This window comes from Mesoplodon bidens (assembly GCF_964165515.1).
Source record: "Mesoplodon bidens genome assembly, chromosome: 10".
Classification (NCBI taxonomy): Eukaryota; Metazoa; Chordata; class Mammalia; order Artiodactyla; family Ziphiidae; genus Mesoplodon; species Mesoplodon bidens.
This window is the reverse complement of record NC_138172.1, coordinates 83,211,648-83,229,124: the sequence shown is the minus strand read 5'-3', so window position 1 is coordinate 83,229,124 and position 17,477 is coordinate 83,211,648. Positions and strand designations below refer to the sequence as shown.

Below are 17,477 nucleotides of genomic sequence, written 5' to 3'. Positions count from 1 at the left end.
CCCCCACCCCCAGATCTCCCAAACGCCCCTGGTGAAACTCATGAGAGCAAAAGATAAAGACAGTGAAAAGCAGCACAGAGGCAGGGGTACAAACAGAATTCTGATTTTTCTTTTCTCCACTTTTTGAGATGATTCCAACGTCCCCAACCCACCTCTAGCAGCAGAGAAGTCCCCTGAGCTTCCCTGATCATCATGAACCTTCAAAGGATGCTGAGTTGGGGTCCTCTTTCTTCCATCAAAAGACCCATCCCTGAGGGTAAAAAGCCCAAGATGGGAGACAGGTGGGTTTTTCTCTCCACTGAAACTTCTTCTCTTTTACGGCACATTTTGGGCAACCTTCACGTATATTCACATGCTGGTAGTATTTAAACTCTGCATTGGAGTGCAAATTCCAGGATTTATGCCCTCACTGGGACCAGTGGAGGGGGGAACTGGAGGAAATGTGTGGCCCAAACACCTCAGCCTCTTTTGCTCCTGGGGTGACAGGGTCTCTGCTGGAATTACAGAAACTGGCCCAAGACCCAGAACCTGAATAGAATGCTTTAGAGTGAAGAGTCTGGTACGCCCTCTTCTCCTCACCCCTACACCTAACGGCTAACTTATCAAACAACTTTTTGCTACCACCCGACCCAGACAACATTGTGGCAGCCAATAAACCAAAGCCCATTCTTCCTTTTCCCCAAGAATTAAATCTGGGAGTCCAGCTGCTTCCTTGACAAGGGAGAAGTATAGCAAGGCCTAAAGTGCCGACTCACAAGAGACCTGACCCCTGCTGAAATGTGCCTGATGCTGTAAGCCAGCTAAGAACCTGCACTGGGTCTCCTTGGCTCCATCTCAAACCCGGGTAAGTGGGATTCAGGAAGCTGGCTCTGTGCCCTCCCCTATGAATCTAGTACCCCCTAGTGTTACAGGCTTTTTAGTTAAACTTGACACTGCACTCAAAGGGCTCTTCTGCTTAAATCATAAATGTGCATGCTACTTTTTTGCCAGTAATTAAGACTACTCGTACACGTTTAACATTTTCACAAGCATCGAGTCTTAACTAAATACCTCCATCAACAGGAAGTTCTAGAGTTATACTATATGAGCCCTAAGGATTTGGAGGACATTGTACCCCCATCTTAATCCAAAAAGCTAGGTGCCTGATTAATGGGGTCTTGATCATGGCCAGGCAGTATATTTAGGTCAGGCCTGTTTGTGCAGCTTTATATGTTCAGTGCTTAGCGTAAGTCCAAACACACAGTCAGACCTCAATAAATATTTGTTGAATTTGAATAAATCCTATAAATATCTCACTTGGAGACATCAGCTGTGACATCTTCTCTTACGGCTTCTTCTCCCAGAAGCTCCTCGAATAACCCAGGTCTGACAGCAGGAGGGGGGGCACAGGGGGCTGCGCCAATCCCAGAGGGACTGACACAAATTCCCAAAGGGGGCTGAATTTAGACCAGGCCTCAAAAGCCTGAAGTGACCTCCCCTCCCCATGTTGACGATGGGGTTCCTAAGGTGCAAGTGGGAGAGTGAGCAGGGGAAGCGGGTTTCAGGCCTTAGAACCCACTGAATTAACTCCTAAGAGAACTCTTCCTTTGCAGAGAGAATGCACGAACAAAGAAGGGAGAAAAGCAGCGGAGCCTCCCACAGCTGTCACCCTGAGACAGCTCTCACCTCAGTCCATCTGGGGAAGGGGCTACAAAGCAGACAATCTTTATTCACAATTGGGGTGGCAGACGGGAGAGACCCCCAGGTCAGTCCAAAAGCAAAGATATGGGCGGGGCGGGGGGGAGATGGCGCAGGGCAGGGACTCAGCACTCGTCCTCGCCCAGCAGGGCGTAAGGGTTTCGGGCGGCCAGGCTGGACCCTGGAGCTGAGGTTGGGGTGTCCTCATCCCCTTCCCCCTCCTCATCCGCATCCCGGTCCTCCTCTCCCTCCTCCTCACAGGAGCTGCTCAGCTCTTCCTCCTCCTCCTCCTCGTCACCTGCTGGCCCCACCCTGCCCTGCAAAACCACCAGCTCCATGGTGTCTGGGTGAGACTCCCAGGTGCCTGGGGAACCAAAACAAGAAAAAGAATGGAGAGTTTTGAGCAAGAAACTAATGCCAGGCAAAGATGGGGAAGAGGCAAAGACTAAGAATAACAATAACTTTTATAGCTGCTGGCATTCATTTGTTCACGCATTCATTCAACCTCTCGTGTACTGGGCACAGAACAGAAGCTCTGCGCACATTAACTCCAATCGTGACCACCACCTTGCCAGGAGGCAACTAACCACCCTGGTTCTGTAGAGCAGGAAGTCATCTCAGAGCTGCTTAGTAACACAGAGCTGGCCTATGGGTACAGAATCTGAATCCTCACACCTACAAAGCCCACACCTTTTTGCCTCCATCACAGCAGGAGCTAGGGAAGAACACTGGCTGACTGACCTTTCTGCTCGCTGTAGCCTGGGGGCTGAAAACACAGGCAGAGGCGGCCATCCAGTGCCAGCCGCAGGAGGCTATTGGCCGCTCTGTACACATCATTTCGGGCCGCCTTGGCTGTCTTGTAACCACGTTTCTCTGCCCAGGCTGGAAGGAGAAAAGAATGGGGAGGGAAGACCATCAAGCAGGCCCAGTCACCATCATCCCACTCCCCTAACACAGTCCTTCCAGTTTCCCCCAGAATATTCCAGGCCCAAGATCTTGCTGGCCCTGAGACAGAAGCCTAGGAGTGACTGGCCAGCTGCCCCATCGATGGCAGGACCTCTGAGGAAGGAGAGGAAGGGAGATAGGGCAAGGGGAGGAAAGCCAGGCGTGTGGAGCCCACCTTCACAGATGTCCCAGGCACACCACGGGTGTTCTGCGGACGAGTCCTCGGCCTCTGGGTGGCGCAGGTGGAGCAGGGCCTGCACAGGGATCCGGGAGGCCAGGTAGCCCACGGCGGTGTATGGCTCCTGGATTTGGGCGATGGGGTAGACCCCTGCCAGGACCTGAGGGGAAACAAGAGCACTCAGCACCTTCCTCCATCTCCTGCCTTCTCCCCGCCTCTGGCCCCTCTGCCCTTATACCTGCAACTGCCTGGGCAAAAGCGAGGGGAATATGAGGCCTGGACAGTCACAGAGCTTCACGGAGGGGGTGAGAAAGTAGGTCTGAAAGTATCGGGTGTGGCCCGGGGTTCTGGAGACACTCACGACCTTCCGCCCCACCAGCCCGTTGATCAGCGAGGACTTGCCCACATTGGGGAAACCTGAGGAACACAAGGAAAATTAACACCTGACAGATCCTTACTCTGTGACAGGCAGGACGCCGTGCTATAGCTATAGATGAATGGAGAACTAAGGTGCAGAAAGAAAGAAAGGAAGCGGTATAACGTCGCAAGTTACAAATCAGGCTCTGGGCTGCCAGGGCTGAATCCTGGCCTCCCCATTTACCTAAGCTTTGTGACCTCACGGCAATTTACTTAATTTTCTGAGTCTCTGTTTCCGTATTTTACAGAGCAGATACCTCCAATCTCAGAGTGGTCAGGATGAAATGAGAAACAAATACAATCGCGTGGCACTGTGTCTGCAGTAGTCTAAGTAAGACATGCATCTCATGATTATCAAACTTCTCCAAGGAGAAGACTGAGAGCCCAGGGGCTCACTGCCACTCTCTTCATGACCACCACCTTCCACCACACATCTCCTCTACAGCACTCTGGCCTCCCAGTGCCAGAATGTCCCTCCCAAAGGTTTCTTCCATCCCACCTCTGTGGTCTTACCCTGGACCTGTCACTTCACGCCTCCCAAATCTCACCTGCAAGCACCCCTCTCTCTGCCCTGACATCTCGTCTTTCCAGCTCACTTATTCTGGTCCCTCCATTCCAGTAAACCTCTGACACTGACTAGCTTGGGAACAGTATTCAATACCCGACTCATGTCCTCACTTCCCTTCTTATGCAACTTAGATTCCGTGGTCCAGCTCTACAGCCAGTCCCCCTCATAGACCTTTCACACCCTGGTCCCACCTCTCCCCTTCTTCCTAGTCACCTGGCAAAACTCCAACCCTGTAAAATGCAACTCTGGCCATTCAGCAGCTGACTGAGGCTGGGCAAAGATGCACCATGGTGCTGACTGCACTCTGTTTATGCACTCTGTTTACAACACACTCAAGTACAGTTGGCCCTTGGTATCCACAGAGGATAGGTTCCAGGAGCCCCTGTAGATACCAAACTCCCTGGAGGTGCAAGTCCCTTATATAAAATGGCGTAGGGCTTCCCAGGTGGCGGAGTGGTTAAGAATCCACCTGCCAATGCAGGGGACACGGGTTCGAGCCCTGGTCCAGGAAGATCCCACATGATGCAGAGCAACTAAGCCCGTGCACCACAACTACCGAGCCTGCACTCTAGAGCCTGCAAGCCACAACTACTGAGCCTGTGCGCCAAAACTACTGAAGCTTGCGCACCTAGAACCCGTGCCCCGCAACGAGAAGCCACCACAACGAGAAGCCTGCGCACCGCAACGAAGAGGAGCCCCCGCTCACCATGACTAGAGAAAGCCCATGCGCAGCAACGAAGACCCAACTTCAGTAGTTGTGGCACGTGGGCTCAGTAGTTGTGGCTTGTGGGCTCTAAAGCGCAGGCTCAGTAGTTGTGGCACACTGGCTTAGTTGCTCCGCAGCATGTGGGATCTTCCCAGACCAGGGCTTGAACCTGTGTCCCCTGCATTGGCTGCCTGCCAATGGATTCTCAACCACTGCGCCACCAGTGGTGGCGGGAAGTCCTCATCCATTCTTTTAATTGAGCATCATTGTCCTCATTTTTCAAATCAAAGTCACTAAGACTGACAGTGGGTAAATAACTTGCTTGAGATCAATACGCTGAGAAGCAGAATTTAACTCAGGTGTGCCATGATCCTTCCATGACAGCAGACAGCCTCCGCTGCCCTCAGAGACCCTGGAGCCTAATGGGACCTCACCACCTTCCCTCTTTTCCAAATATTGAAACCCTGTGCCTCCTAGGAGGCCGCCATGCGTGGGCCGCTGCTTCCTTACCCACACAGCCGATGGTCACCACCCCGTCCTTGTAGCGCTCCCGTGTGGGGCCTGTCGGCTCCATCGCTGAGTCAGTCTGCTGCTCCACCAGGACGGCCGGCCCGTCCTCCTCTTCCTCCTCCTCCCCGGAGCCATTACCCCAGGTGGCTCCGGCCACATCCCGGGCAATCTTCTCCCTCCAGCTGCTCAGGTCCACTGCGCAGGGGAGGAAAGAAGAAGAAGGTTCTCCCCAGGGCCACTGTATACGATGGCGCAGACCATGCACTGCACAGCTGATGTAAGTGGCGCCCTCTGGATTGGGTAGGGCCAAGCTGCGCAACAGCGACTCTCCCCAGCCTTCACTTGACTCCACCCTGGAATCGGGTGCATTTCTGAGTTTCTGAAAAGCACTGGAAACACTGAAGGCAGCAAACCACTGGGGCTCCTGCCTCTCTGCTGCCTCTCTTGTCCCATCAAGTCAGGCGGCTCCCTCTCCCACCCCACCCCACCCCATGGTCTCTCACCTGAGTCCATAACAGAGGGACTGACTTTGGGAAAGGTGAGCAAAATGACTTGGGGTTTTGGGTCTCCCCCACGGCCTCCCACAGCTCCCCTCTAAGGGGCACATACCTTTCCCTGCAGTGATAGCTTCACAGGCTCTCAGCAGCTGCTCTGGCCCCAGAGCCCGAGTCCATCCTCTCCCCCGCCTCCGACTCTTCTTCAAGACTGAGATCAGAGGGCACAAAAGCGTGAGCACACCCCATGGGGCTTATGTACCCCCTCTCTCCCACCACCCTCAGGCCCTAGATCAGGTCCCCCTTTGTCCCTTGCCACCCCACCTCTCCCAGGCTGCCCTCCTCATTGCCCACTCACCACTGCTAGGGTCCTGTGGGGTGCGGGGATCCCGAGGAAAAGAGGTGAAAAGAACAATGTGGAGCTGGGGATAGTGTTGATGGAAATAATGCTTCCAGGCAACCACGAGAGCCGGCGGGGCCAGATCCACCTTGTTCAGGACCAGCACCAGGGCCAGCCCTAGCTCTCCAGTCACGTACTCATAAAGTGCTGGCGGGAAATTCACAACCTGGAACGGGGATGGTAAGAGGAGGGAGTGATGCGAGGTCAACCCAGAGTTCTCTGCCTCCAGCTCCCCACACAGCAGGCACAGCTTGGAGACAAGACCCTGGTGGAAGCAGATTCTGGGGCAACAAGAATAAATCAGCCAAACTGAACTAGGAAGACAAAGCAGGCGTAAGTAACACCTATGTGTTTGTCTCTGGGGGGCTTCCTGTAAGGCCTGATTAGGAATGGAAATGAGCTAAAAAGAAGACAAGGAAACAGAGACCCCCAACACACTGGGCTAAAGGCTGGGATCACTCACAGGGCTGGGGGTTGGGATAGAAATTAATATCTATTTTCACATGTACACAACTGTCTACATGTGTACACAAACGTGTGTGTGCACGCACACGTGTGCATGTTTGTGTTGAGCACGTGCAGCTGCATAAGTGAGCTTGTGAATGCACATGTATGTCTGTGAGTATGTAGGAGTGTGTGTGTACATGTTAAGGACCTCCAACCTAAGGGTCCGCACAGACTCCAAACCTCCCTTTCTCCCACTGGAGGATAACAGTGAAGTGGCACAGCCAGGTCACACAAGGGCTGCCTAGCAGCAGAGTCTACAGCCTTAACCACTACCCTAGCATCCCAGGTGAGGACGAGTTCTGTAGTGACCGATGTGACAGGGAAGCCCCCTTCACAGACTCCCCTGGAGCTCCACACTGGGACTTTCTATTTAGCCCTAGTGGGCTAGGAAACAGGATGTGTATGCAGTTTTCCATCAAAGAAGTAAAGGAGAAGAGAGGCAGTTGGCCAGGGGAGGAGTGACAGGCTCTGACGCTGATGAATAAAGACTGAGTGCCTGACTGCAGACATCAGGATGGGGTAGAGGAGGCTGGAAAGGAAGAGGTTACCTCTCTGACTCCCAACTCCTGCCTCTGCCCTTTACCCGGCAAGAATCTTCCCCGCTCCTGCCCCTTACCCACCCCCATCCCCAGGACTCACTGGATGTCGGATATCAGTAATTAGCAGAACAATGTCAGACATCTCTAATACTCGCCACAGCTGCCTCCACGTCTGAAAAGACAAGGTCAGTGGAAGAGAACCTGAGCCCAGAGTCGCTCTCCTGCATGACCCCAGACCAGTTTGACCACGGGTGACTATGCCCCACTCCTGTCCCCACTCTAGTCTCACCTCCAGATTGTGCTCAAAGTAGCTGAGTTTCTCAGAGGTGTAAGCCCCATGAATCTTCCCAAGATACTCCTGGAAGCTCCGTTCCTCCTGGCTCATCAGTTGCTCCTTGGACATCTCATAGTTCCAAGGAGGACGTCGGGGAAAGTCCAGGACTGAGAAATCAAGAAAAAATCCAAATAAGTCTGAGGACAGTTTCAGGTCTCAAGGGTGCATCCATCCCAGACCCCTTCTTCCTCCCGGTCAGCTCTTACTCTTCCAAACTCCCTTCCCCAGCCCACTGCCTGTCCCAAGCATCCAGGCGTTGAGCTCTCACTCACCGGAGCCGGGCTGATAGACCTCCCAGATGTCCAGCACCAGCAGCTCAGCACTGACGGGCTGTAGCACTTGCTCCCGGGCTGCTCTCTTTCTCCTCTCCACCTCCTCCCGGCTGTCCCGTTCAAAATGCAGCCGGTATCTACAGGACAGGGACCACGCCACCCATCACAATCCTTGGCCACGAATTCCCCTCTTGGGCAGGCAACTTCGCAAAGCTTTCACTCCAGAGTTCATGTCTCCCCTCTGAGTCGGCCCTCTCCCAAATCTCTTTCACGCAACAGCAGGCCTTCCCCTAAGTTTCGCCCTTCTGAAAGCCAAACTCTCTCCAGCCCCTCCAGAAGGGAAGATTGTGGACCGCTCCGGTGACCCAGCGGCCCGCGGAGAACCGTGGCAACCCAGCCCCACCAGTTTCAAGCCTCCCCCAGCGGCAGCAGGCTTTCCCCCAACGCTCTGACTTCCGGGTAGGCGGGGAAGCCCGGGCCAGAGCCCCCTGTCCACTCTCACCGATTTGGGTCAAAGCCTCGTGGGCCCAGCCCCTGGGAAGGCTGCTGGTTGAGCCTGCGGATGTGATGGGTCACAGACTCCCCGTCCGAGGTGTCGGTCTGCTCCTCCCGCCGCTCCCGGCTCCCGCTGCGGCTGTTGGAACTGGATCGCAGCCCATCTTGAAGCCCTGCGGGGAGGAGCCGGTGACGCCAGGGCTGGCCAGCTCTCCCGGGCCAGAAGACCCCCACCCGGTCGGCCTGGCTCCTCCCCACACCACCCCAGTCTTTTGAGGCCGGGCCCTCCCACCTACTCTGCTCAGGACCCTCCCGGATGTGCGTGGGGGGAGGCACTCCTCCTCCAGGGATCTACTGGGATGACGCCCCGTTGGAGCTGTTGGGATTCCCCTCCCCCAACTCTTCATCCTTCCCCACCCCTTCCAGATGTAGGGGGCTGGGGTGAGGGAATCCCCTCCGCGGTCGCCCACGCGCGTCGGCGAGGGGCCGCCAACCCCTCTCACGCCTCCCAGAGGTGAGGCGGGCACACCCCTCCTCCCAGATGTGCGGGAGTCCGAGCCCCGCCCCCTCCTCTAGCTCCCGCACTGACCTCGCTTCCGCTCCCGCTTGTCCTGCAACTGCTTCTTCTTCTGCTTCACGCTGAAAGGCTTCTTCCTCGGCATGGCCCGGACCAGTCACCTGGCCCGCCCTTCGCCGAGCTCCCGCCGCCTCAACTGACTCCCCCCGGGCCAGCCCCCGCCGCAAGGGCCCGGGACACTGGAGGGGGCGGGACTGGAAGGTGACGTCAGCGGGCGGTCCAGGCCGATGCGCCCAGGCGGCCCGGGTGGAAGGCAACCAGGGGGAAATACAGTCACTTCCCACTGGGAGCGAGGCGAGAGGATGATGCGGGGTGGGCTACCCGCACGTGAGAGCCAGTGGAGCTGAGAGGGCGCAGCAGCGGCGAGGAAGGAGGCGCGCGTGGGAGGGTCGGGCTAACTTCGTCACGGACGCTACCAAATCGCGTTTGGAGGAGGGGGGACGCGTGTCATCACTACCTTGTGAGCCGGGGAGAAGCTACCACTCACCTGGAGGGGGCGGTGGAGCGGAGGGCGGGTCCTACCACCTGCGGGATAAAGGGGAGTGGACGCGCAGAAGCTACTTTACCAATCCTCCAGCTGGACCTTAGAGGAAAGCCGCGACTGCGCGTCCCGGGAAGGAAGCCAAGTTGATGGGCTACACTGGGGACAGGGTGAGAGGTCTTGAGGGGCGAATGGTGGTCTGGAGAGCCCTGGCATCGCCCTGCTGGGACCCAAATTCCTCGTGGGAACGATGGTAAGCAGCAGGTTTATAGATCCTAAGTGCAAGCGCGCAGCCGAGGAGGGAAACCCAGGTGGAACAAGGATTTTTGGAGGGAGGTCATAGGGCACGAAGTTGTGCCTGCAGCTGTTACCATAGAAACCGGGGACCGGATGTGGCGATCTTAGGGTGCGACAGCCGTCTTTTCTCAGGCCTTCTGGCCCGAGAGCCTGTCAACTCTATGGCACACTATGAGGAGCCGGCTGTAGGGTTTTTTCAGCGAGGGGAGGAGCGAGCAACTTTTTCCACAGCGTTTATAGAAACGCAGCAAAGGAAAGGTTTGAGATTGCTGCCATGCCTGGCCGAGACTGAGGGAGGCGGCTGATGTGAGAACAGCCGCACAAAGTTTCCCCGCAGCCTTCCGGAAGTGAAATGGCGGGAGCCTCACCCTCACTGTCCACTGCCCCCCCGGAAGCGGAAACAGAATCTCAGCGTGCCCCTTCCTCACTGCCCTCCAAATCCAGTTGCAGCCATTGCCGCAACCACGATGCCGAAACGAAAGAAGCAGAATCAGCAGCAGCAGCAGCCACAGCAGCAGCCCCCACTGCCAGAGCGGGAAGAGACTGGAGATGAGGAGGATGGGAGTCCCATCGGTGAGGAACCCGGGAGTTGTGTGCACATGCCTGTCAGCCGGCCGAGGCGAGGGGTTGGGGGCTGAAAAGGTGCGGGGGAGGGGGCTCCAACGGAAGGAGGAAGGGCGCACGCGCTGGGGCTGGGGGAGGCCTGGCTGGGATGGAACACTAAATGAGTTCTCTTACTTGAACCCTCAACTTCAAACCAGCCACTAAACCTTTCTAAAGAAGGCAGGGGAGAAGATAAAGAGCTCGTGTGCGCAGCCGCAAACCGACAGGGGAGAGTGGCCCTAGAGAGGTTGTAGGTTGCCATGACTGGGATGACAGTTTGTGACCAGACGTTCACGGGGAATGTGGAAGTGCAGCCTTCTGTAAACTACTCGGAGGTGGGGTGGGGGGGAGAGCTATCTGATTGGCCAGCAGCGAAAGAGAGGAATTGGATTACCTCTGGAATCCCTTGGGATCTTTTGGATAGCAACAATGTAAGAGAAAGAGAAAGTTTGTAGGTATCCTTCCCTCATTATCCCCCTTGACTTGGCTGAGTCCCCACTTTGCAAATCCTGAAAACGCTTTGGAAATAGATGGGGTGAGAACTCTTAACACTGCTGAGAACATACCTGGCTTTGCTGGTTAGATTAAGAAATGAGTAATAGAAGACAAACATAGAAGAACAGGATCATCAGTTTTTTAGTCCATTCTGATGACCATATTTTCATGTCTGCCCTTAGGACCACCCAGCCTTCTGGGCCCTCCCCCCATGGCCAATGGAAAGCCTGGTGACCCCAAGTCAGGTGAGGAGGAAGGGGCCCTCATCCTTTGATTAGGTCCTGAGAAGGGAGCAAGGGAGGGACTAAAACCCAGAAAGGACATAAATTAAAAGATCAGGAATTTTGTACTTAAATGAATGGAGAGATGTTGTGTATTGACAGCCTGGAAAAACTCAATGTTGTAAAAATGTCATTTCTTCCCAAACTGACCTATAGATTCAGTGTATTCCCATTATAATCCCTACAGTGTTTTTGTAGAAATAAACATTCTACGTTATTGTATGGAAATGCAGAGGATCAGGGTGAGAGATTGCAAAGATAATCTTGAAGTGGAAGGGCTTACTCTGAATATCAAGACTTATTGTAAACCCGTAGTCGTTGTAACAGTGTGGTATTGGCCCAACAATAGACATATAGATCAACAGAATGGCATAAAGAGTCCAGTAACAGGCCCACACATATGTGGCCATTTCATTGATGATGAAGATGGAACTGAAATAGTGGTCTTTTCAGTAAACGATGCTGAATTAATTGGATATTCATGGGTAAAGAAATAATTCTAGAAAACAAATGTATTTCATGGGCTTAAAGTAGATGAGAGCTTTTAAACAGACAAGAAACACACACACGAACCATAAAGGAAAGATAAACTGAACTATGTTAGAAAATATGAACTTCTGTTAATCAAATCACACCATTAAGAAGTTAATAGGAAGCCACAGAGTGGAAAATACTTGCAACAAATATAACCAATAAAGAGCTCATATCTTGAATATATAAAAACTCTCTGACAACCTGTTAGAAAAATGGGCAAAAGACCAGAATAGCCACCTGATAAAAACCGATCTCTAAATAGCCAAAAACATGAATAAGAACTCACCATCATTATTCATCAAATAAATGCAAGATAAAACCACATAAGTTTGAAACTGAGCCCTTTGTGTACTGTTGGTGGGATTGTAAAGTGGTGCAACCACTATGGAAAACATTATGGAGATTCCTCAAAAAATTAAAAATAGAACTACTGTATGATCCAGCAATTCCACTTCTGGGTATTTACCCAAAAGGATGGAAAGCAGGATCTTGAAGAGGGACTTGCACACCCACGTTCATAGCAGCACTATCCACAGTAGACAAGAGATGGAAGCCACCCAAATGTCTGTTGATGGATGAATGGATAAACAAAATGTGGTATAATCATATAATGGAATATGATCCAGCCCCCAAAAGGAAGAAAATCCTGTAACATGCTACAGCACGGATGAACCTTGAGGCCATGCTAAATGAAATGAGCCAGTCATAAAAAAACTGCTCTATGTTTCCACTGATCTGAGGTATCTAAAGTAGTTAAATTCATAGAAACGGAAAGTAGAATGGTTGTTGCCAGGGGCTGGGTGGAGGAGGGGAAAAGAGAGTTGTTTAGTAGCTATAAACTTTCAGTTTTGCAAGATGAAAAAGTTCTGGAGATCTGTTTCCAACAAGATGAATTTACTTAACACTACAGAGATGTACACTTAGAAGTAGTTAAGATGCCAAGATTTACGTTACATGTTTTAACCACAATTTCAAAACAAAACACCGCTTTTCACACTCACCAGAATGGCAAAAATGAAAAAGATCAACATTACCAAGTGTTGTCAAGGAACAACAGGTTGTCCATGGAACAACTGCTGGTGGGAGTGTGAGTTGGTACAACCACTTTGGAAAAAAAAAAAGTTTGACTTCCTTAAACTTGAGCATACATATATTTGAGGACCCAGTAATATGTCTACTACGTATACACTCAACAGAAATGAATCCATTTGTGTACCGAAGACATGTATAAAAATGTTCATAGCAGCATTTTTTGTTATAGCCCCACACTGGAATCCACCACAGTAGAATGGCTAAATAAGTTGTATGTGCATACAATGGGATACTACACTGCAATGAAAATGAAGGAATTCCTGCTACAGGCAACCTGGATGAATCTCATAAACATGATGTTGAGCAAAAGGATCCAGACACAAAAGAATGCAGACTGTATGATTTCATTTATGCAAAGTTCAAAAACAGGCAAAAACTAACCTATGATGCTAGAAGTCAGGATAGTTGTTACTTTGGGGGAGTAGGGTGGGATAATGGGGGAGGAGGGGCACAAGGGGGTGGGGCTTCTGAAGTGCTAATAAGGCTGTATCCCTTCTCTAGCCTGTTAGTGGAAGCACAGGTGTGTTTACTTTGGTGATGATTGAGTTGTGCACTTAAAATTGTGTATTTTTTGGTATGTATATTGTACTTCAATAAAAAGTTTTTAAAAAATCAGGGCTTCATTATCTGGATTAAGCTGGCCATTGATCACCTTTCCATGTTTCTCTCTCTCTTGCTCTCTCTCTCCCTCTCTCCCTCTCTCCCTCTCTCCCTCTCCCTCTCCCTCTCTCCCTCTCTCTCTCTCTCTTCAGCTCTTCACAGAGGTCCTCCGGGATCAAGGGGACCAATGATCCCACCACTGCTGAGTCTCCCACCTCCTCCCCGGGGCAGAGGCCCAATTCGGGGAGGCCTAGGCCCCAGGTCTGGCCCATATGGTCGTGGTTGGTGGGGGGTCAATGCTGAGCCTCCTTTTCCTGGACCAGGCCATGGGGGTCCCTCCAGGGGAGGCTTTCACAAAGAGCAGAGAAATCCTCGAAGGCTCAAAAGCTGGTCTCTTATCAAGAATACCTGCCCACCCAAGGATGGACCCCAGGTTATGGAAGGTGAGGTCCATTTTTTTATGCCTGCACACATTGAACACCCATCACTCGCAAAGTGACCTCATGTCCAGAATGCCCATGGCTCTTCTTCTTTGGGCTGTCCTTTGTCCTTTTGAAGTAAGAGTAGCCCTGAATGTTTTTTCTCCCGGGAGAAAGACTACCATTCCATCATATCTGGAAATGGTAGTGAGTAGGAAATCTGACTGTCTTCTCTATCTCTGCTTTTTGTTACATTTGTTTTCTTTCTTACTCGCATTTTAAACTGCCCGGTTTTCGCTTGTTCACAGACAAATCTGACCGCCCCGTCTGCCGACACTTTGCCAAAAAGGGCCACTGTCGATATGAGGACCTCTGTGCCTTCTACCACCCTGGCGTAAATGGACCTCCTCTGTGAGACTGTGCCTTCCCATCCAGACTGGAAGGAGCCCTCTGACTTGGCGGCCATATACTTCCCTGTGGCCCTGTGATGGCTACTGTGAGGCCGTTCACCTGCCGCCCTCAGTCAGTGATGCCCAGCTCCATCGCCACCTCCCCAACTCGGGGTCCAGAGCTGTGTTCCGTGACTGGTGCACAGTGTGCACTCTTCCTTCTGATGCAGCCTCCAGAGACTCGTCTCCGGGACCCCGTCTTTGCTCCATTCAACTGCCTCCTGGGTCCTCTTCCCCCTCGCCAGCTGACTGCGGAACAGGAAACCTCTTTGGTGCTGTTTCTTGTGCATCTGTCCACCCAGCCCCTGGTAGCGCCCTGGATTCCTGAGAGCCCTGGAGCAGTTTCCTACCATTCCCTTCTCGCTGCTTGTTTTAAGTCCTTTTTATGTGACACCCCCTTCCCCCAGTGTTGTCAGCTGCTCTGTGACACTCACCAGCTTGTCTGACCTGGGGTCAAGTTGGGATGACTGGTGCAGAGTCACTCCTGAGAGGCCACGTTCCCTGCTTTTGGATTTTGTAGTTTCTGCATCAGTAGCATGATCTCCACCACTATGGTCTGTGATCACTGTGCTTTGTGAGACTGTGCGTCCCCTCATAGCCTTTCTCAGTGTCCATGGCATTTTTGTGACTTCCCAACGCTAGAGTGAGTTTTTCCTGCCAAAATGCGTGGGGCCGTTGGTGGCCTCTAGACTTTCCCCACCTCCTGACGTGGGAGAACTGTGAAACTTCCACAAGGCTGCCTGCCTGGTCCTCCCCATTCTCCCGGTATTGGTTTCTCTGGGTTTGACACAGGCCCGAGAGATGTCCTCTACCCTATCTCCTCTCCAGCCCGTTTTAGTTAGACTATGTCATTGTGAGGCCACCAGCCGTTCCGTTTGAATTCTGTGAATCTCCACCTGGTCTACCTGTGGGTGGAACTTGGACAGTACTGTCGCCCTCTTCCAACCTTCTTCCCCTGCATCCCTGGCACTGGTTGTTTTCTGTGAAAACTGCAGTGAACAGGTTCAGTTTTGAACTGGCCCTGGGGAAATGGGTCAGGAGTTGTGTGGGCAAGAGGGAGGGATGAGAGCCGTTGGAGAACTGAGAATGAATTTTTTTTTCTTTCTAACATGTTTTTATATTAGTAATAAATGCAGCGGAAACAAGCACTTTCTTTAATCCCTGTGTTCCAGTCATCTCCGGAGGTGCAGGTGAGGCTGTTCTTCTTGGAGTCAGTTTATTCTTCATTTAGTCATACGCAGTGTTGCTAGAAGTTTCTTCCAGTCTGAGGAAACCAGTGGCGTCCCATTAACCTATGGGAATCAACCCGACCAAGTTGCATTTTGTTCAAGGGTAAAGTTTTGTTGAGAGAAAGGAAAGGCCGGGTATCCACAGAGTAATTTTTAAACATTTTACCTGCATTTATGGTTTGAGGTTTATGGAGTGGTAATGACAAAGCAATCTTTCAACAAATATCTCTAGCGTGCGTGTGGGCCAGGCAATGTACTAGATGCTAGAGAAAATGGAGAGCCGAAATCAATGAATTTAAAATCTACAAGAGGAGACACGTTAGTGGAAAAGTCACCAGTATGCATGAAGTACCTGTCAGAAGTGCTATGAAGAAGCGAGACGGGGACTTCCCTGGTGGCACAGTGGTTAAGAATCCGCCTTGCCAATGCAGGGGACATGGGTTCGAGCTCTGGTCTGTGAAGATCCCATATGCTGCAGAGCAACTAAGCCTGTGCGCCACAAATACTGAGCCTGCACTCTAGAGCCCACGAGCCACAACTACTGAGCCCGCGTGCCACAACTAGGGAGCCTGCGCGCCTAGAGCCTGTGCTCTGAAACGAGAAGCCACCACAGTGAGAAGCCCCAGCTCGTGGCAACTAGAGAAAGCCCGCGTGCAGCAACAAAGACCCAATGCAGCCAAAGACAAATAAAAAATAAATACATTTATGTTAAAAAAAAAAAGCGAGGCGTGGTGGGGGAGCATGTAATAAATGGAGTCTGGGGAGATGGCAGGTGAGACAAGCTCTGAGCACAAGCAGGAGATGAGGTGGGAGAGCAGAGTCCAGGCAAAGGTGTTGCTAAGAGGAGATGGGAAGAGTGAGAGGCGAGGAGAAGGAAAAGGAGCTAGACCGCTCGGCCTTGCAGAGCATGAGGATTTGGGTCTTAAGGCAGAAGCCTTTGAAGAGTTTTAGGCAGGTGGGTATCATAGATTAGATTGGTTTTTCAAAAAGATGACCTCTGTATGGAGCTGGCCAGGCTTGGAAGTGGCATTAGCAAGTGACTTGAGCAGTCCGAGGGAGCTGGTGGAGGTATAGACTTGGGTAGCGGAGTGGAAGAAACGTGAACATTTGGAAATAAAGAGACCAAAGTGAAAGTATTTTAGGTTTCCCAGGGTCGGGTCGTTCTGGCTCGCATAACCAAGTGCTGTTTGAAAAGGTATTAGAAGAAAACAGGCAGAATGCCACTAATTTGCTTTTGGAATGGTTGCATCTGAGCTGCCTTTTAAGACATCCAAGGAGAGATATAAAGTAAGTAGTTGGATATACAGATTTGGTACTCAGGTTAAAACTAGAGACATAAATCTGAGTTACTTGCATATAGGTAGTGGTTGAAGCTATGAGTGTGGACACATTCATTCACTCTAAATATTAAGCACCTATTATGGCCCAGTTATGAGTTTTAAGTTCAGTTGTAACAAACCAAAATTAGTCTTAAAGCAAGATAGAAGTTTATTTCTCTCACAAGTCAAGAAGTGTAGTACAAGGCATGTGTGACAATCGTGCCACCACAAGGTCCTCAGGTGTTCAGAACCCCTGCTCCCCCCTAGCTCTCAGCTCCATGATTCTTGGGGCCAGACCCTCCTGTTCACAGTCTGCAGTGAAACTCTAGCTCACTTATCCATGCTCCAAGCTTCAGGACGGAGGAAGAGCAGAAGAAATTACCTCCAAGCTAACATACCCTCTTTAACTTACACATCACTGGCCATAACTTAGTCCTGTGGCCAATCCTTGGCCCCAGCGAGGCTTGAAAAGTACTCTTTATTCAGGCAGCCATGTACTAAGCAAACTCTTGGCCCTTCAGCAGGTAAAAACATTAGAGGAGGCTGAACATCCTCTACCAGTGCCTCCCTGCTAGAATTTGGACATGAAACAGAGAATAAGACAGTAAAAGTGTCAGTGCCCTCCAGCCAAAGACCACACAGGAACCACCTCTAGTTAAACAGAGTTGGGTTTATCACCTGCAGAGATCTCATTAAGAGAGCGTTAGGAGTGACAGGATTAGGGTTTGTGTTAGGTGATTTGGGGGAAGATTCAAGGAAGTGGGGAATCTAGATTGAGTGCTCCCAGGAAGTGGGAGCAATTCTATCATTTCACATTTTAATACAGTCATCCCTCGGTATCTATGGGGAAGTGGTTCCAGGACCTCCTCATGTGCCAAAATCCAAGGATGCTCAAGTCCCTTGTATAAGATGGCATAATATCTGCGTATAACCTGAACACATCCTCTCCTATACTTTGTCATCTCTAGATGACTTATAATACTGAATACAATGTAAATGCCATGTAAATAGTTATAAATACAAAGTAAATGCTATGTAAGTAGTAGCTGGTATGCAGCA

The 17,477-nt window shown here is 51.5% G+C and overlaps 2 protein-coding genes across 5 annotated transcripts; one reads left to right on the top strand and one right to left on the bottom strand.

The window, feature by feature from the left end:
• Positions 1 to 1,688: 1,688 nt before the first annotated feature.
• Positions 1,689 to 8,923, bottom strand: GNL1 (G protein nucleolar 1 (putative)). The gene is made up of 12 exons (XM_081245910.1): positions 8,632 to 8,923; positions 8,050 to 8,215; positions 7,548 to 7,684; positions 7,231 to 7,382; positions 7,042 to 7,113; positions 5,854 to 6,061; positions 5,611 to 5,706; positions 5,002 to 5,196; positions 3,039 to 3,217; positions 2,798 to 2,960; positions 2,419 to 2,559; positions 1,689 to 2,041 (listed from the first exon to the last, which is right to left on the bottom strand). The coding sequence occupies exons 1-12, from the start codon at positions 8,702 to 8,704 to the stop codon at positions 1,803 to 1,805; spliced, it is 1,821 nt and encodes a 606-aa protein (XP_081102036.1). The 5' UTR covers positions 8,705 to 8,923; the 3' UTR covers positions 1,689 to 1,802.
• A 171-nt stretch (positions 8,924 to 9,094) lies between these two features.
• On the top strand, positions 9,095 to 15,028 carry PRR3 (proline rich 3). Of its 4 annotated transcripts, none has more exons than XM_081245962.1 (5): positions 9,124 to 9,353; positions 9,842 to 9,970; positions 10,678 to 10,740; positions 13,155 to 13,445; positions 13,730 to 15,028. In XM_081245962.1, exons 2-5 carry the CDS (start codon positions 9,865 to 9,867, stop codon positions 13,834 to 13,836), a joined length of 567 nt encoding a protein of 188 aa, XP_081102088.1. In that variant the 5' UTR covers positions 9,124 to 9,353; positions 9,842 to 9,864; the 3' UTR covers positions 13,837 to 15,028. The 4 variants fall into 4 exon arrangements, with proteins under 4 accessions (XP_081102087.1, XP_081102088.1, XP_081102086.1 ...); XM_081245960.1 differs by having other exon boundaries at positions 9,714 to 9,970; XM_081245961.1 differs by lacking the exon at positions 10,678 to 10,740 and having other exon boundaries at positions 9,095 to 9,353; positions 9,714 to 9,970.
• The last annotated feature ends 2,449 nt before the right edge of the window (positions 15,029 to 17,477 follow it).